General features: G+C 50.2%; 3 protein-coding genes across 3 annotated transcripts; 2 read left to right on the top strand and 1 right to left on the bottom strand.

Moving 5' to 3' along the window:
* Positions 1-4,736: 4,736 nt before the first annotated feature.
* Positions 4,737-9,583, bottom strand: EIF1AD (eukaryotic translation initiation factor 1A domain containing). The gene is made up of 6 exons (XM_077115659.1): positions 9,012-9,583; positions 8,194-8,373; positions 7,947-8,055; positions 7,736-7,844; positions 7,517-7,564; positions 4,737-6,900 (listed from the first exon to the last, which is right to left on the bottom strand). Exons 2-6 carry the CDS (start codon positions 8,278-8,280, stop codon positions 6,756-6,758), a joined length of 498 nt encoding a protein of 165 aa, XP_076971774.1. The 5' UTR covers positions 8,281-8,373; positions 9,012-9,583; the 3' UTR covers positions 4,737-6,755.
* Positions 9,584-9,862: 279 nt separating this feature from the next.
* On the top strand, positions 9,863-11,171 carry BANF1 (barrier to autointegration nuclear assembly factor 1). Its single transcript, XM_077115661.1, has 3 exons — positions 9,863-9,982; positions 10,381-10,519; positions 10,783-11,171. Exons 1-3 carry the CDS (start codon positions 9,969-9,971, stop codon positions 10,927-10,929), a joined length of 300 nt encoding a protein of 99 aa, XP_076971776.1. The 5' UTR covers positions 9,863-9,968; the 3' UTR covers positions 10,930-11,171.
* A 4,262-nt stretch (positions 11,172-15,433) lies between these two features.
* Positions 15,434-16,924, top strand: LOC143646581 (cystatin-M-like). The gene is made up of 3 exons (XM_077115660.1): positions 15,434-15,673; positions 16,298-16,423; positions 16,743-16,924. The coding sequence occupies exons 1-3, from the start codon at positions 15,434-15,436 to the stop codon at positions 16,824-16,826; spliced, it is 450 nt and encodes a 149-aa protein (XP_076971775.1). The 3' UTR covers positions 16,827-16,924.
* The last annotated feature ends 2,632 nt before the right edge of the window (positions 16,925-19,556 follow it).

Raw genomic sequence — 19,556 nt, 5'->3', positions numbered from 1 at the left:
ATAGGGCGGTGCCACGGTGGCTCAGTGGCAGAATTCTCGCCTGCCATGCTAAAGACCGGGGTTCGATTTCCAGAGCTTGCCCCCATGCCAAAAAAACAAACAAACAGAAAAAAAAACAAAACACACAAAAAACTATTCATGGATTACCTACTAATTACAAAGGGAAAATAGTACCTTTACAAAGAAATTATCTAGAAGTCACCTATTAAACCAAGTGATCAAAATTAGCATGACAAATAGCTGGGCATCCAGTCACCATGGGCGTCCAGGTGACACAGGAAGGTGTCACCTCTGTTAAGAACTCCTCCATACCTCCATACCTGCTGATGTGGTAAGAAGGTGTTACCTCTGTGGTATTTTTGCTAAATTTGTTTAACCTGAGGCCAAGCATGCAAAAACAATAGGAAAAATCCAGAATGTGGGACACTTTAAAAGGAAAACTGGCCTGAATTCTTAAAAACAAAAAAAAGCATTAGTGTTTTCATTTAAAGTGCCTAAAAAATATCTAACAATTAAGTATAAAAACTGCTTGTGTGTGTACAGAGAAATAGATTGTGGCAAAATATTAGGAATTAGTGACAGCTGTTGAAGGGTATACAGGTACTTATTTTACAATTCTTTCCATTTTTCTTTAGGTTTGAAATCTCCCTGAATAAGTTTGAGGTGGGGGAAGAGGTAAAGCTGAAAATTAATGAGCTAAGCATTCAACCAAAAGGGTTAGAAAAAGAACCACAGGATAAACCCAAAGGAGAAGGAGAGGGGAAATGATCACAAAAGCTAACAATGAGGTTCAAAGTTGGTGCTTTGAAGAGATTAATAAATGAATTTCTGTCAAGATTGACAGGTTAAAGAGAAAGCATAAATAAGCAATATTAGATCTAGAAAGAAGATGTACATTCAGATATAGTCAAGATTACACACACAAGGGAAATCTACAAATAACTTTATGCTAAAGAATTTGAAACCAGAGATAAAATGAGGAAATATAAAGAAACCTAACCACACTCCAAAAATATGCCAGGTACAGTTGGTTTCACACCAAATTTCACTAAAAAGTTTAGAAATGCAAAATTCCAATCTTATACAAATTCTTCTAAGGAAAATTTACAAAACAGAACCCTCCAATTCATAGTTTCCTCATAAGACTGGTATTTCCTTGATTCAAAAACCAGACAAGGGCAGTATAGGAAAGGAAAAGCTTAAGCCATTTCACTTATGAACTTGGATGCCCAAACTACCAAAATATCAGAAAACCAAATCTAGCAATGTTTTAAACATATCTTGACTGTTTTATTCCTGGAATGGAAGGATGTTTTAAAATGAGAAAATGCACTTAAATATTTCACTACATTTGCAGATTGAAGGACAAAAACCACATGGTTGTCACTTGTGTTCCTTGGTACATGCATACGGGTGGCTGAGTGCACAAGACTGAGGGGCTGCGCGGGGAAGCCCCAGGGGACATGAGCTGGCTGGCCAGGTGAGTTCTCACTCCTGCAAGAGGAGTGGGTGCATTCAGGCCTGCCATTGCACGGGCGGTGGGGGAAGGTGCAGGGACGGGGTGTGTCTCTCAGATGCTCAGCTCCTGCTGGGAGATCTACTCACACCCGGGAAAGGAGGGGTAGGATCCAGCTTCAGAGAATGGCAAAAAGAAGTAGTATGTGGACTATAAGGACCTGACCTGTGTCAGGTTTCTTAGCTACAACCCACATAAGCGACGCGGCTGATAAGGGATAGAGATTAAAAGAAGGGATAGAGATTAAAAGACAGAGTAAAAAAGAGGTTATCATTCAGAGGTAGGAGAAAACTACATGCCAAGCTGATAGAAACAATGCTGTCCCCCACCTTCTCCCCAACCCTCCCCCAACAAAAACCTCACACAGGCACACGATAAGGTAAAAAAATAGTCAAAGGAGGTTTTAGAGGAACGTTTACAGTCATAAATATATTAGAAAACAAGACAAAAATTAACTAAGCTTACAACTTAAGAAGCTAGAATAAATGAGCAAATAAACCCAAAGAAACAGAAGAAAAGTCCAGTACGATAGACAGAACCTTATTGAACTTGCAAAGCTAGTCAAAGAAAATAAAATACAGGACATATGTTTACAGCTTTGATGTGTCATCCTTTGCCTTCCTTTTCCTGATGCCATGGGAAAGGCATGTCATGTGGACCAGGTGCAGCTTGCCTGCCTCGATCCCACCTACTGCCCCACACTCCCACATCCCCCGGCCACCGCGGTTGCTCAGGAGAGGGCAAATGACCTGAACAAGACCAAGCAGTCTTTCCTGAAATACATGGATTCTGAAGAAGGAACTTTTTTTTTCCTGTAAGGATGTGCACAGCCAGAACTTCCTACAGAAGTTGCCTGCAGGAAAGAATAGGATTCATCAAGAATGCAGAGACACCTGAAAGACGAATGAGGAAAGAGCCCCAGTGATATCATTTCTCAAGTCCAACTCTCAAGACTTCAGGTCAACGAGCCCTTGTTTGCTTCTGCCAGTCTAATTTAGGTTTTGTCACTCATGATCTTTGAGGACATTATGTGGAGTGAAATAAGTCAGACACAAAAGGACAAATGTATGATCTCACTAATATAAACAAATCATACTATGTAAACTCATATAGAATCTAGAATATAGGTTAGCAAGATAGAATGAGGCTGCAGAGAGGGGAGTGGTTGCACAGAATTTTTAACTAGGTTTGGAATTGGTTAGAGGTGACAGTCATATGTTATTGTAAGTATAAGTAAGTGAGGAATTGTGAGTGAGTGTGGTTGAAAGGGGAAGCTTAGAGTCATGTCACCAGAAGGAAAGCCAGAGGTTTAAACATGGGACTGTAAAACACAGTAAATCTTGTGAGAGATGATGACTGAATAACAGTACAAATATAAAAAATGTCCGCCATGAACTAGAACAAATGTATGAATTTGTTACAATGAATTTATAGTTAGTATATGGGAAAAATCATTCCTACTGCAAACCATGGACTATAGTTAACAGAAATATCTTAATAGTCTTTCATCAACAACAACAAATGTACCACACCAAGGCTAGGGATCAATGATGGGGGGATAAGGAATATGGAATGCGTTGGGTTTTCTTTTTTTTCCTGGAGTAATGAAAAGTTCTAAAATAATTGACTGTGGTGATGAACATGTAAGCATGTGATGAAACTGTGAGCCACTGACTGCATACTTTGCATGGATTGTATGACGTGTGACTCTATCTTAATAAAATTGCATTAAAAAAGAAAAAAAAGGAATCAAAGATTTATCCCCAAAAAAGGCACGAGGACAGATGTTTTTATAAAACAGTTCCACCAAACTTTGAGGAAGTAATTAATTCCCATCATATAAAGCCTGGAGAAAAAGATAAAATGTCTCCAAACTGATCTGAAGGCTATGTGGGGCTGATATCAAAATAGGGCAGGGAGATCACTAAAAGATAAAGTAAAATTGGCCCAAGAATAGATTTAAAAAACCCTAAATAAATAAAACATCATAAAACCAACCCATATTTTTTATCAGAATGCTAAGACGGTTCACTAACAGGAAATCTATTAATGTAATTGAGTAGTAAATACTAATAATAAAATAAAATTTCTTGATTATTTCACTAGATGTCAAAATTCTTCATTGTTGAGTAAAGGAAAAAAACTAAACCTCAAGAGAGCCAGGAACAGAAGGAAACATCTTCAGCCTAAGGAAGATTATCTACCAGAAACCTAAGCAAGAATCCTAGCTCCTGATAAAGCAGGAGTGCTGGGCCCACTCAGGCACAATCAAGGGGGCCATTCAACCTTACACGGGCGGTCCTACACAGTGTGATTCACAGGAAAAAGGAAATGAGTGGAAAGGATGGGAAAATGGAAAAAGCGGAAAGGATGAGATAAAACTATTAGTATAATATGGTTTGATACTCTTTAGGAAAGCCAAGAGAATCAAACGAAGAACTATGAGAACTAATGAGAGTTCAACGAGATCAAGTAGGTGAGTGGTACAAAGATCAACTGGAATAACCCTAAACCTGACAACTCCTAGGAGCCAGCGACACTCAGAAAGGGAATTTCAAAAGAGCCCATTTAATAATAAATAACTAAAAATTTCCCAAGACTCAATCTAAGTAGAAACACAAAACAGCCATAGGAAGAAGACAATACCTTACAAAAGAATGCACAGATTCAAAACTGTTAGGATATCACTTCTCTCTAAATCAAACGATGAGATCTAAAACCATGCCAATGAAAATCCTAACAGGGATTTAGAGTGAGCTTGTCAATTGTCACTTAAAAGTTCTTTTGTAAAAGAAAATATAAAAGTATAATGGCCAATTTTTTCTAAATTGATGCAAATATTCTAAGAAATGAATATGCAACTATGTGATGATATTAAGAATTACTGATTATATATGCAGAATGGAATGATATGTTAATGTTTTTGTTTGTTGTTAATTTTTTTTAATTAATAATAAAAAAAAAGAAACCATGAACTACTGTGGAAAATTAAAAAATAAAAGTATAATGGCCAAGGGATGGTGAGGCGGAAATACAGGAGTCAGCTGTCAGATATCAAATCACTGTATAAAAAATGTGGTATCGCATGCTGCCAGCACATACATCAATAGGACAGATTAGAAATTTCAAAAAGAAATCCATGTACATGCAGGAATTTAGTTTATTTTAAAAGAGGTGTTTCAAACCAATGCAGAAAGAACGACCCATTCACTAAATTGGGTAGAGACAAGTGGCTATCCATTTATATATATAAGAAAACAAAACACAAAAGTTAAGAGTACAACATCCCATCAAAAAAATAATAAACTTCAGATGATCTGTACATGCACTACACACTTTAGTTCATCAGAAGTTTGTTTTTTAAAAAACATACATTTCTATATATGTGTATCCATTTAAGGCTACACTTAAAAAAGAAAGCGAATGGAGAAGAGCAGATAAATGACGTGGAAGCTGGTGAGGGGTGGAAGAGTTGTCAGTGAGGTTTCTGTGATCGTTTCTGAGATGGGAGATTCTACAACACATTTGATGTTAATGAAACACAACCAGTAGAGAGGAGGACAAAAGAAAAAAAGTCCTCAAGAAAGCAAGAGGAAAGGCTCCAAAGCATGAGCGGAAAAAGTTTACTTCCCATGGGAAGTAAGAAGATATGTGGGCCTATTTTTCCAATTGTGAATGTGAAGGTGAGAGGGCCTACGGTGGCTACTATTTCTTAATGAAGCCTGAGCAGCAGTTGGTAACCAGCAGAAGGGGAACTGGTAGACCAGGTGGAAGTTTGGAAATAGACAGCTCCCGGATTTGGTCTACTGGACACTGCTGGATGTCCATTTGAGGATTGTAGTTGCTAATTTAAGGTAAAATTGCCTATTTTCTCTTTAGTATTTTAGTCACTTGGGAGCAGGCATAGGGGTGAACAATTGGGTTCACCCAGGGTCAGGGTTTTGCCAGATGAATACAATGGAGAGAAGGCAGGAGCCATGGACCCTATGCTGGGCAAGGAGAAACTGAAGGGGCGGGGGGGGCTGATGGTGAGAGTGTGGGAGGGCTAGTCTGCAGGATGAGGACAAAGAATTTTTAGAGGGGGTAGTTGAGTAAGTAAGCAAGAAAAAGCAGGAGGTGCTACATGAACCCAAACGGGCTGCAATTTCTAGCAATGTTGGGGTCCAGGGAGTGTCGAGCGAAGCAGGCAGCAAACAGGGCATGACACGGAAGACAAGGGCATCAGAGCTGAGGATATCAGGAAGCAGGGGACCACAGGTCCTAATTGGGTTGAACAGGCCCATCCATGGGATGCAGAAAATGACATGAGCAGACATGAAGACTCCAAGTCAGGAGGCTGAGTCCTCACTGACTGAGCAGCACCTAGAAGGCCAGTGCAGCACTAAAAAGGGTGAGAGTGAAGGGAGAGGTGGGAAGAAAAATGGTCTGAGTAGGTATAAGGCGGCCACAATTCCTACTTCCTGATGCTGATGCGAGAAGAGAAAGAGTAAAAAAGCAGCCTCCCTTTAGCAGACCATAGGACAAGTGATGCCCTCAGGCAATAGCTGGGTTTCAAATAAAGTCAGGAAATAGAGAGACCATTCAAAGCAAGGTTGAAGAAGTAGGGAGGTCTACCGATCTCATAGTAGACACTCTCGAGGGCACAGAATGCAGAGGGGTGGGAGAACCACATGTATTCATAGCACCACGGAAGTGAGCACTCGCAGCAACGGAGGAAAGGCAGGGAAAGCGGCTCATGAGGCACCAGAGATTGCATCCTGAGAGTCTCTTAGAGGTAGGTGAGCACTGAGTTCTAGAGCTCTGATCCTGAGTGCTTTAATCTGTATTAACTGCCACCAGGCAATGAGGTGGGCACGTCCCAACACACACAAAGAGGCACAGCAGAGGCCTGGCACATAAGAGAGAGAGGGAGAGAGAAACCACCTCGGGAGAAGATTCCAGCCATCCTCCACTTCTTTTCCATCAGACCTTCAGCCCTGAGGCCTAGCAGGCCTCTACCAAAGAGTACACTGTTTTTCACTTTACCCCAGGCCCCTCCTTCCCCCAGAGAGCCACTCGGACACCGGCATAAGTCACCACCCACCAGGGGTTTAATTCTCCTAAAGGTCAGGTCAGTTCAGATAGGGGCCCTGCCTTGTCCCCATCCAGGGAGGAAGATCTGCAGAGCACCCTGGGAATGTCCAAGTCCAGGGGAGCCAGGGTCTAGTCTCCGAGCAACTGGAGAAATGGGTCCTGCGTCTCAGGCTGCTTCCTCCTCCTCACTCTCCTCCTCACTCTCATGATACTGTCTGCGGTTGGTGTTAACAAAGAGGTCAGAATCATCTTCAGAGGTGGACTCTTCTCCTGATGACTGTGTCTCGGCTGGGAGTTCTGGCTGAGTCTGTCTGTATGGGGGCAGAAAACAGAGAGCCCGGTACCTTCTGAGAAAACCTAATTTGCAATCAAGGACTCCCTAAAAAGGACGATTTGGTTACCCAGGGCCCAAAACACCTGCCAAAACTCAGCAACCCCATTAAGACTAAAGAGAAGAGCAGAGATAGAGCAAACACTGCCGTTTCACTGGCCAATGGAAAAAGGACAGATTGTTCCCCACCACAAATTTTGCCTGAAACAATGGTTTTGTAAAGAATATAATAATTCTATTACCACATGTAGCACTCACTGGGCCCACATTACATACTGGGTACCGTACCAAGTAATTTTACAATCATTAGCACCTTCAAAACTCACAAAGCTCCCATTTTATAGCTGAGAAATGGAAGCTTCAGAGATAAAATAATCTGCTTTGAGTTATTCAGCTGTACATATCTGGCAAAGCCATCACTTGAACCCAGGTCATCTGAGCCTCAGGCCATACTTGTAACTACATATTATAGTACATATTTAGAAGCTCCACCCGGAACCCTCTGCAGGGAGAAAGGAAGTTTCTACCCTCCTCTCAGAGCTCCAGGCCTTAGACCCATATTTTCCATCTCTCCCACTCCACAGCTTATTCCTTACCTGTTTTTGTTGTTGTGTTTCTCGGCCCCTTCGGAGAAGGCCTCAGGCCTGTGCCAAGAGAAGAGTCAAGTTCAGAGAAGACAGAGAAACCTTTCAACAGATAAGCTATTTCCAGCTGTCCCTGCTGGGGATGCCATGACCTTTCCTCCCCAAATTCCAAGGTTAGGAAGCCAATCCCCCCAGAAGCCAGGAAGTCAGTGATCAAGGGTGCCACCCTACCAGAGCCCCTCCTTCTGCAGAGAGCGCACATGGTCCTTGCAAAGCACAAAGGAGATCTCAGCCTTCACCTTTTCTCCTTCTTCAATGGGGTCAACAATAAGAAAGTCCCCTATAGGTAGAGGAGAGAAAAGGAAAAATCAGTTCTGCTGGCAATGGGGGAAGCTGAAGCCACAGGAAAGGATTCTGTCTCCCGGGTATCTGCCTCTCTCACCTCTCTTGATCCAGATGTTCTTACGGTATTTGGAGGGCATGCTCACCAGGAAGCGCTGTCCCTGCGCTGTCTCAACCTCATGCAGATTGTTCCCGGGGGTCCTGATAACCTGGGCCAGGAGAAAGCAAGAACCAGTCAGCCTCATAAGTCAGATCAAAATCCTCTGAGCACCCGGTACCCTATCCACATCTCAGGGGCTCATGTGTATGTGTGTTTGGGGAAGAACCTTGTGCCCAATGACACTTACCCTCACAATCTGCTGCTGCTCAGAGGGCACCATGTGCTCCCCCAAGACCTCCTTCACTACATGCTTCCTCTTGGTGGCCTGAGACATGTTGGGTCCTCTCCCGGAGAGAGGGGAAGGGGGATGCAGAGACTGTCACCTCTTCTTCCTGAGTTCCTTGGGTGGCAGGCTGAGAATCCAGGGCTGTTTTGAAGAAGGGGAGGGACCTTTTACTGAGGAGTGACACAGTGTCTTGTTTAGGAACACGGGCTCTGAAATCTAACTGCCTGGCATCAAGACCTATCTTGTCTACTTCCTAGATGTTCAACTTCTCTCTGGCTTAGAGAAAATAACCGTAGCTAACTTCAAGCTCTGTCACTAGAATGACATAATGTAAATAAGGGTCTTGATACACAGTAGGCAATAAAAACATAACTCCTATAACCTCAAGTACTGGTATAATCACAAAATCATAAACTTTCTCTAGAGAAATCCTGGCTACAGCTGGAGAAGAGGTATCAGATAAACAGCATCTTTCTCAACAGGCTTGTTCATCCCAAGTCTTGCAACAACACAAATGCTCAATCTAATAATTCCTCAACAAGCCACAGGCAGAGACTAGTTAGGAGGCCATCGGGATGGGCCGAATTAATAAAAAGCCGAGGTGAGTCATGGTCTGTAGCATGTGCCACACTTCGGGCTTGGGGACTGAGAAGAACGCCGGTCCGCCCAGACTGACGGTTCCCAAAGGAACCCCCGACGTGTCACCCTTAGTGCTATCCCCTGCCCTCCTCGATTCCCTATCCTCAGTAAAAGATCCTCAGTGAAAGACCCACACTCACTTTCCGTCCTTTGGCTCCCACGGGCGCTGACCAAGCCACCTCGTTCCCCAGGATGGATGCTGAGACGCTCGGTCCACGACTCCGCAGATGCGCCAACGAAGGCCGAGAAAAGGATCTGCCCGCGATCACCGCGTCGACGGTGGTGTGGACGCAGCTCTCCGACGTCCGGGGTTCAAGCCTAACTTCCACCAGCCGCGTCGGAGCGCGCGGAAGCTGACGGCAGTCTGAGTCGGACCCTTGAGAGCGCTCTACTTCCGGAACTCGCTCGGCAGCCTCCCGGCCAGTACCTTGTCCGTCCCTCTAATTCTTCCCACTACCAGGTCGGCCTAGCCTAACTCCTTGAGTTCCGGGAGCAGAGCCGCGGGGAAAGGAAGTTTTCTCCTCTGAGGCTTTTGCACTCTGACCGGAAGGGCCGCCCGAGGAGCGAGATCGTAGGAGTCAGCCCGGGAGCTCGCGAAACGACCGGAAAGGAGCGCCCACCAAGAACGCCCTGGAGGTCCTCAGCGCCTCATCTCTATGGCTGTAACTGGGTAGAAGTGCCCGACTTGGAGTTTAGAAGGCGGTCCTATAGGCGAACCGGAAGCGGAAGTTGAGGAACGTTCTAGTGGGGCTGAGATAGCGGCGGGAGCAGCCGGGTGGCGGGAGTAGCCGTTACGGGAACCGGAGGTGCTGGTGAGCGCGAGCCACGGAGCAGGACCCGGGCGGGAAGTCAGAGGAGGGGATGGGAAAGGCTGCAAGTGCTGTGGCCTGCCGGAGGGGGCGCCAGCTGAGAGGGCTGCGCCGCGGCGCGTGGAGGGGCGGGGCAGAGCGCTGCGCGTGGAGGAGGCGGGCGCGGCACGTGGGGGCGGGGTTTGCAGGACCAAGCGCGGAGGGACGCGAGATGTGGATTTCGGCTGTGCAAGGGCTGACTTGTGGCCCTGTCTGCCTACGCCCTTGTATTCTCAGCGACCTGGGGGGATGGGGACGGCCGGGTAGGAGGTTGAGACCATTAGTTTGCTTTTCAGGCCAGGTAGCCGTTCTAGGCAGGGTCAGTGCCTTCTTTGTCTAATCAAGGTCACCGAGGGAGTGACAGCCACGGGGCGGGCCCTGGCTACTGACTCTGGGAATTTTCTCACTGCCCCGCGCCACCTGTTAGGGCTGGATAATTTTCCTCTGAGCAGTACCAAAACCCAGTTCCTGAAGGAAGTGGAAGAGGTTTCTCCTCTGCATAGCCGGCTAAAGACTGTATCTAAGGCCCAGTTTTCTCATCTGTGAAATGAGGGTAAAAAAAAACTGTACGGTGCACTTTTCTCTTAATTTAGGATTGTCATTGGGTCCTTGGGAGCGCCGGGGTCTTCAGCCCTAACCTGCCTTTTCTTGGGATTCCCAGATTAAGCCTGATCAAGATGACAACCTCCCAAAAGCACCGAGACTTCGTGGCAGAGCCCATGGGGGAAAAGCCAGTAGGGAGCCTGGCCGGGATTGGTGAAGTCCTGGGCAAGAGGCTGGAAGAGAGGGGCTTTGACAAGGTGTGGGGTGGCTGCCTGTACCTGGGGAACCCTGGGGTGGGGGGAGACCACAGTATTTCCTAGAGGATTGGGAGTGGGGAAAATGAGTGTGGGGGTGGGGGTGGGAGGGATAGAGGATGGGGTGTAATTGGAGCCTGCTCACCTGGTGGAAGAGAGATGAGGGCAAAAGTCACCCTGTTTCCTGGGCTCATGTGCTTTGAATGCCTTGTTCTAAGCCCCACAGTGCTCTTAGCAGTCTGCCCTTTGCTTTGCCTGTTTTACAGGCCTATGTGGTCCTTGGCCAGTTTCTGGTGCTTAAGAAAGATGAAGACCTCTTCCGGGAGTGGCTCAAGGACACATGCGGTGCCAGTGCCAAGCAGTCCCGGGATTGCTTTGGGTGCCTTCGAGAGTGGTGTGATGCCTTCTTGTGATGTTCTCTGGGGAGTCCCCAGTCCCCAGCCCCAGCATTGAATCTCCAGAATTTGCAGCTGAGTGGGGACTCCTCCCCCATCCTCGACAAATACAAAGATCACTGTTGTCAGTACTCGCCTCCAACGTACTCCAGGGTCTTTTGGGAGTTCTCTCTCCTCACTATTTCAACTTTTTTGGAATTCTCACTCTTGCATGTGTTCCCCTTCCTTCTCATTCCCCTCCTTGGTCCGTGAGGACAGTTATCAGCTTTCTTGAGCAGATTCCTGACCTTGTTCCTCACCCCCATCCTCACCTCTGCTCTGTTTTATGGCATTTGACTCCTTTTTTGTCAGAAGTCACTGTCCTTGTAAAGTTTTTAAGTCAATAAAGTCAGTGGCCTTCATATCTGGGCTTTGTTCATTGAAAAGCAAGTGGGCCAGGAGTGGCTTCTTCCTGGGGACTGTCTCTGTCTCCTGGGCTCCTCACGTGCACACTGAAACCGGCAGCTTCAGCCACCCTACTGTCGTGGGCCCTAGGCAGGTGTCCTGGAGTGTCTCAATCCCTGACTAATCTGGGGGAGAGTGTAGGCTCATCCCAGCCTGGGAGCCAGATGGGCTATGGTGTTCCAGATGTCAGTGGTGTCGATAGCAGGGCCAGGCAGCACCTGCTGGAAAAAGTGGGAGTCAGAGATTCCAGGAAGAGGGTGGCACACATGTGGGTGAGAACTCAGTTGCCAATGCTCGTGTGCTTACCTGGCATTTGGGAAGAGTGGGCAGGACTCTTGCATCAGCCTTGCTATCTTGGGGAGGGGGAAACGGTATGAGCATCACAGCCAGTAAGGTTGGAGTTACACTTTTATTCACTACATTTTATTATTGTCCTTTGTTGAACCACTTAGTGTGAACCAGGTACAAAGCTAAGATCTTTGCAAACATCTTTTTTTCTTCACGATAATGTATGCTTCCTCTTTTACAGGTGGGAGAACTTGAGGCTCCAAGAGGCTAAGTAATTTGCCCATGGACAAATTACTTAGGAAGTAACCAGACTGGAACTCAAATTGTAACTTGAAAATTTGTGTTCCTGGGAGCTCTGTGTTCCTTGGTCATGGCACTTGGTCTCTGTGAGCCTCAGTTTCCCCACTTGGAAAATGAAGTTGTGAGGATCAGATGAAATACTAGCTGTGAACGCCCAGCCCTGCTTGATAGTTATTTTAGCACAGCATCGCTGCGCTACTTACTTAGAGTGTAAACAAAAGTTTTCCCAGTAGGGGTTACAAACTGCTGAGGAGAGAGTGACAGACGTCAAAAACACACATAAAAACTGGGACGACAGAAGAAAAGATTCTCATGATCTTACAATACGAAAGAATTTCTTAAAAGAAGAAAAAGCTAATACAACTCCGTCAGTATTAGAAACTTCATCAAAAGACCATAAAGAGAGTGAAGAGACATACCCAGAGTGTGAAGAGACACTTGCCACCCATAAAAGCAACAAAGGGTTGTATACAGAGCACATGCAGAAGTGCAACCAAGAAGAAAAGGCACAATATAAAACAGATAAAAGATGTGAAATCCAGCCAAAAGGAAGAGGCCCAAGTGGGGAATAAACATGAAAAGGTGCTCAGTTTCTTTAGTAATCAGGAAAATGCAAATGAGATGTCATTACACACCCACTATATTGGCAAAAATTTTAGTCTTGACAATACCAAGTGTCAGGGAAAAGAAACAACAGGAACTGATACTCAGCTGGTGGGAGTGTAAATTGGAATGAACACTTTGGAAAACAGTTGGGCGTTCTCTGGTAAAACTGGAGATAATGTGCCCTGTCACCCAGAGCTCCCACACCCAGGTATGTTCCAGAAGAAACTCGTGTCTCCCCCTGCACCAGGAGCATATGCAGAGGCTCACAGCAGCTCTGCTAGTGGCCCCCCTTGAAACCGCCCGGAGGGGTGTCAGTGCCGGAATGGATAAATGATCGTATGTTGGACTACTACACCCCAGCGAAGGTGACCAAATGGCATCTGTGTATGCTACAGATGAATCACAAACAATCTTGAGCAAATGAAGTGAAACAAAAGATGGCAGTTGCGCTCATATAAGGTTAAAAAAAATTCTTGTTTAGGCACACCTATGTAGATGGTCAAACTAAAAGAAAGGCAAGGAAATGCTTATTAAAAAGTCAATAGAAAAAATTCAATACGGGTTACCTCTGGGGTGGGAGGAGGGGAAAATGAGTAGGAGAGCTTGGGGGTGGGGAGTGGCAGTTTCCATGTCTTGACCTGTGTGGTAGTAACACAGGAGCCCACCTTGTTACCTGTTAAGCTGAGCACATATGTTCTGTGCTCCTTGCTGTGTGCTGTTAGCTACATCTTGGAATAAAAGGATAATGGGAAAACCAAAATTCAAGACTCAGGGATAGAGCAATCAGGTTGCAATAAGAGCAAGAAACCCTTATGTTTATTAGAGAGGAGAGGTCAGAGCCTGGCTGGGGATGGAAATTGTGAGTGGCCCTGGTTGGGGTACCGGGAGGCCACAACAGGCTTTGATTTTGAGGCCGGGCCCCTCCCTGGGAGGGTGCTAGTCTGAAGCCCAGGCTAAGGTGGTAACGAGGCTTTCACAGGACTCTGGACCCTGCTGCATTAGTGATGTGTTCTTGGAAGGTTCCAGGGTCCCCTCTGCCCCGCCGGTTGTGCTCATGCAGGAGGTTGGCAGGGTCCCGGCCTTCTCCCCACCTGGACCCTGATGCTGCCAGTTGTTCACTGGAGCTCTGAGAGGTCATGGAAACGCCCTCCTCCTCCGGGAAGCCCTTCTCCTGGCTCTGGACCATGCTGGTTGCCTGTTCTTGCCTCCCAGAGCTCTGGCACTGGGGCTTGCCTGGCAGAGTGCTGCAAGACATGCTGCCTTGGTTTACTCATCTGCCTTTGTCTGGTTCACCCACATGGTTTGTCTCTGCAGGGGCTGGAATCTGCTTTCTCGCTTCTACCTTGGGGCTCAGTGCTGGGGACAGGGTGGTGGGTTCTGAAGCCTTTATCATGGTCCCCAAGTGTGTCCCACCCAGGTTCCTGGCTTAGTTCTGGGGCAGGAGATGCCAAATAGTATCTAGAATGTACCTTGGGAAGGTGCAGTCTCTCAGAGGCTCAGTCCCAACCCAGCTAGCAAGACAGAGGGATGTACGGCCTGGAGTGGTGGAGGAGAAAGCAGGCACAGTGGGTGAGGGTAGGGGGCAGGTTATCTAAGTGTCAGTCCAGAGTAGCCAATAGGATACGCCTGCCCACCAGCCTGGCGTGAGTGCATGGGCACGTGGGTGTGTGTGTAGAAGTCTGCAAATATTGACCCAGTGCTCCACCCTGCACCTGGTCTGAGCTTGTCCCCATCACCCATTGAGTTGGCCTGGAGCCTGTAGTGAACCCAACCATGCATTCTGGGGCCTCCAAGTCGCAGGCTAACCCTGAGAAGGATGTGGGGGTGCCTGCAGCCCCGCTCAAGGTTCAAGGAAGAGGCTTCTGGGAGCAACAAGAATTTGAAGTATAGCAGCCCAGGTATATTGTAATCAAAGTTGCCTGCCCCCCACGAAGATTTTTATCATTAGCATGAAGACTTTTTCAAAGTTTTTAAAAAATGCTTCCTTTTTATGTAATTTGAGATGTTGCGTGGCAATTCTAAACTGATTCATTGATCCATCATGGTGTAAAGTTCACAACATGCTTCAAACATTGCTGCAGAATTGAACAATACAGATGCATGCATCACCTTTCTTCGAAATTGAGATGAATTGTAATAGTTCACATTTTTGTGCAGTTAGGCTACTTCATAATGCAACAGAAAACTTTTTAAAAAGGCGTCTTCATGTCCCCATTTTGGTGGTGTCTCCAGCATGCGCCTGGTTTGCTTTGGGGTGACTGGGTTGCTGAAGTGAGGGTTATCTCATTTCTTCCAGTGGCGACAATGAGGCTCTGGGAAGGCAATGGATGTGTCCAAAGTTGCCCAGTCAATGGCAAGGCTGGTATCACAAGCCCTGCTCCTTCTGGCCAGTTCTTTTCCTCTGGGCTCAGTGACATCCAAATTAGACTTGCAGCGCCCCAAAGCCACTGGGGCCTTCACTACTCACCAGCTGGTGTCCTTGGGCAAATCCGTCCCCGCTGGGTTCCGCTGCCTCCTGGGTCAAGGGGAAGCCCTAGTGATTCCCACTTCGCTGCCGGGAAGCCAGGGCCGCCTAACCGGTCCCCACGTCGGGGCCCAGGAGCCACCCGCCCGCCAGGGCGCTTTGAGCTGGGCCGTGTTATTCACTGACTCCTCACGACGCCCCATTTCACAGAGCAGCAAAGCGAGGGCCTGGAGAGGCTCAGCAGGCCGCCCCGGGTCTCACAGCGCGGCCCTCGGGCGGCGTCCCCTGCCCCACGCAGGTCCCCGGTGGCCCCACCCCGGCTGCGGGCTGGCGGGGGCGCGCGGCGGGCGGCGGGCGGGGCCGGGCGGGGCGTCGCAGCCCGTAAAAGCGGCGCGGGCGGCGGGCTGGGAGCTGACCGCCATGGCGCCCCCGAGCCGCCCGCGCGCGCTGCGCCTGGCCCTGGCCGCGCTCTGCCTCCTGGCGCTGCCCTCCGACGCCCGGGCCCGGCAGAACAGGCTCATGACCGGGGAACGCAAGGACCTGTCGCCCGACGACCCGCAGGTGCAGAAGGCGGCGCAGGAGGCCGTGGCCACCTACAACATGGGCAGCAACAGCATGTACCTCTTCCGCCACACGCGCATCACCAGGGCGCAGAGCCAGGTGCGGCGGGCGGGGGGGCCAGGGCGGCCCGGGCCTCGGGGCCACGGGGCCACGGTCCCAGGACCCAAGATTAGCATTTAGGGGGATGCTGTACAGTGGAAATTCAGGTCCAGATCCATGATGGAAAAACATCTCTGGGTTAAATAACCCTGCACTGGGCCAGCGCCTCCCCCCTGCGACGGGGAATGGGAGGGTGAGGGAGACGCCTGGGGGCGTGGAGGGGGCCAGGGAGAAGGGGGGTGCTGAGGGACATGGGAGTGAAGGAGCCCACAGAGGGAGAGGGGGTTGCTGAGCAGCCTCCTGCCGGCTGAACGTGGCTTGGGACACTGCTCCTTCTCAGAACAGGAACTGGGTCCCCTTGGGGTCCAGCCTGGGGAAGGTTTAAGTGTGCATTGGGTCTCAGCCTCCCCGTGCTTCTGAGTCTCCCGCCTCGTGCACAGTCGAGGCCTCTGCACCTCTGTCCCGGGACCCAGGGGCACTCCTGAGCCCTGGCGCCCCCACCAGAACTGCCCTGGGGCACAGCTGAATCCCAAGGCCAGGGTGCTGCTGAGTGGGTCCTGTGGGTGGGAGAACGTGGCAGGAGGTGCCCAGGCACGCTGACCTGCCCCTGCCCTCCGCCCGCAGCTGGTGGCCGGCATCCTGTATTACCTGTCGGTGGAGATGGAGAACACGGACTGCCGGAAGAACGCTGTGACTGGGTACCGCATGGACCTCACCACCTGCCCCCTGGCCACGGGGGCACAGCAGGAGGTAGCAGCCCACCCCCACCCCCATCCCCCCAGCCCTGAGGCTTCCAGTTTGTCCAGCCTAAACTGGTCTGCTGCCCAGGAGGATGTCTGACCCAACCTGTCTGCCTCCCGTGACTCAGCCACCAGGCCAGGGTTGGGTGCAGGCAGGGAAAATGGGGATGGGGTGGCCAGAAGATCTGGCATCTAGTTTGCCATCTGGTTTATTGTCCCTTGGGCCAGTGACTGTCCCTCTCTCGGTTCAGAGTGGGGCCTCGGCTCTGGGAGGAGGCAGGCTTGGGGGGCCCGGCTCACCCTCCTTTTTCCCCTCTGCTCTTACCCAGAAGCTGCAGTGCGATTTCGAGGTACTCTCGGTACCTTGGAAGAATTCGACCGAGGTGCAAAAACAACACTGTACCCGCATGTAGTCGGTGCACGAAGGCACGGCGTGGGGTGGGACCGCAGCGGTGGAGGGCACTTTGGGGTGCAGGGGCCATATCTGTTACAATAAATTGCTGACAGTGCATTGTTGGATCCGAATGCTTCACCCCTGTGCCTTCCTCCCACTCCTAGCAGCTCCCCAACCACCCCAGGCTGAGCTTCTTCTGTCCTAGTGCCAAGGGGGCTAAGCTTAGCCTGCAGATCTGGATATATTCAAATATACTCCAGGATCAGAGACATAGAGAAACCCGCCTCCAGAGCCCCCAAACGCAGCCAGAGACCCCCAGTATTCTCAGAGTGGAAGGTGGGAGAGAAGGTCACAGATGATGGATGATGTCCAAGACCAGAAGAGGGCAGGGATCTGCTGAGTTGGCTGAGAAGGGGCCCACAGCACTGTCTCCTCCCAGCATCTCAGCAGATCTCAGGGCTGACGTGGGGTGGGATCAGCCAGGCAGGACACAGGGACTGAGCTTCCAGCCTACAAAAACTCTCCCAGCTCATGGCCCAGAAGCGGCCAAGCAGGCATGACACTTGTCCTCGAGGGCTGGGCTGGTGCCTCTTGGCTGTACACACCGGGGGGGGGGGCACACACCAGACACACTTCCCCTCCTGAGATCCCTGGAAGGAGCTGTGCAGGCCCCCGCCCCGGGGGGGGAGTGAGTCTGAATCTACTGCCCACAGGAGAGGGGAGGGGGATCGATTTGATTTAATGTTATTTAAAGAAAATAAGAGTTGCACCCTTGAATTTGTGGTTGCAATTCACAAGCACCATATGCACATAAACCCAGAGCCCTGACCCATTCACCCCCCACACACACTCACACACAGAAACCCACACCAGATGGGCCCAGACATCACACAATATCCAGAAAAACACAAAACACACACAACCTGGCAAACCAGAAGCACAGGCAGAAACACCCATCCAGGGAAACAACCTAGAGACACAAATAGACACCCAAACACACAAACCCAGAGACTCACGTGCACACACTCCCAGGGCTGTCCTCAGACTCCCACACTGCGGACAGGGACGGGCAGTCACAGGGTGGCTCCAGAGCACGAGGCCTCGCTGGGCAGAACTAAGCCAGTCCTGCTCCCTGCCTGTGCCTTCCTGTCCCCTGCCCAGTGCTGGGGACCTAGGAAGGAAAAGCCCCAGCTCCTGGGCCTGCCCTGGCGTGGGGATGAGAAGTGCAAAACACACGCTGCGTCTCCCAAGGGGGTCTGGGGAGCCGAGGGGAGGGTTTGCTAGGAGTTAGGGTTGCAGGGGGAAACACTTCTGGACCTGCATCTACCGGCATCTGCCGGATGTGGCAGCCTAGGGGGGCGATGCTCTGGTGCCTCCAGCTCGAGTTGCACAGGCGGGAGCAGGAAATGCTTGTTGATTGAATGAGTGAGGTGGCAGGATGAGGTGGGGCCCAAACATACCTGCCAGGTTGCCTCTCCGTCCCTGCAATTGTGCCCAAGGCTGACATGGCATTACGTCTGCATGCGGCTCCTTGGGCCGGTCCAGGAGGGCCCTCACCCGGCCAGGGAGGAGGGTGCTGCTTTGGCTCCAAGGCTCGGGGCATCACCAGCCTGGCCCCACTCAGAGGCAGTGGGAGGTTGGCAAGACTGTCTGTTCCTCCCAGGCCCCTCCTGAGTGACATTGCCAGCTCCCTCGAGCCTCCTCTGTGCCCCGGGCTGGAGTCATCTCAGGGTGCAGGTGTGTGTGAGCTAGTGAAGGACCCCCCGGCACTCCCGTTCTGGGATGGGGACCCCCCCCCCCCCAGGGCCAATGCTGGGCTTGAACTACTCAGTCTAGTTCTCCAACACCCAGCACGGGCCCAGGCACTTGGGGGTCGCGGTCAGTGCCTGCTGAATGAAAGCAGGACAGGCAGTGCCCGCCCCCACTCCCAGGCCATCCTCAGCCACCTGAGGACAGGACAGGAGCTGGGTGTCCTGCAAGGCCAGGCCAAGAGCAAGGGACTTGGCTCAGCCCCACAGGTAGGCGGGGAGCAGCCGTCAGCCTCAATCCCTGCTGTCCTCTCCTACCAACAGGCTCAGCCATGCACTACCACAACCCCCGCCCCCCACCCCAGGCCAGGAAGACTGGAGCAGCCTCAGCCCACCTTCCCCCACCGAGGCTCCTTAAACCAAGCCCAGAGGGAAGGGTATGGTGAGACCTCTGACCTCTGTTCACCATGTCCCCAGTGGGTTGGCATCCGCAGCACCCATTCCTGGAGCCCACGGGTCCCCCAGGCCCTGACAACCCTGGCCTGGCCCAGCCTGGTCCTTTTCCCCTGACTCCTGGGTGAGCCCAGCCTTTGTCCCCAAAGCAGGCTTCTTCCCACGCTGTCCCCACCAGGCACCCCCAGGACTGGCGTCTGGCCCACTTCTGCATCCCTCTCTGGCTGCTGGCAATGCACTGATGGGCTGAGCTGGGGTGCCCAGTCCTGGAGGTGCTTGGGGGCAGGGGGGACCCCAGAATAGCCCCTTTCACACGGAGCTGTCACATACACCCACATACGTGCCTGCACATGTGCGGGTGCACTAGTGAGGACAGGGAGCCACCTGTTTTGCTTAGTCTTATTTTTTGGTTTAAAACAACAGATTTATTCTTTCACAGTTTTTGAGGCCAGATGTCCAAAAGGAACATGCCAGCAGGGCCTTGCTCCCTCTGAGGGCTCCAGGGGAGGATCCCTCCCTGCCCACCCCCTCCCCCACAGCCTCCCTGG

Source organism: Tamandua tetradactyla, chromosome 9 (genome assembly GCF_023851605.1).
Source record: "Tamandua tetradactyla isolate mTamTet1 chromosome 9, mTamTet1.pri, whole genome shotgun sequence".
Taxonomy (NCBI): Eukaryota; Metazoa; Chordata; class Mammalia; order Pilosa; family Myrmecophagidae; genus Tamandua; species Tamandua tetradactyla.
The sequence above is the reverse complement of the archived record's forward strand: the minus strand, read 5'-3'. Positions and strand labels throughout refer to the sequence as shown.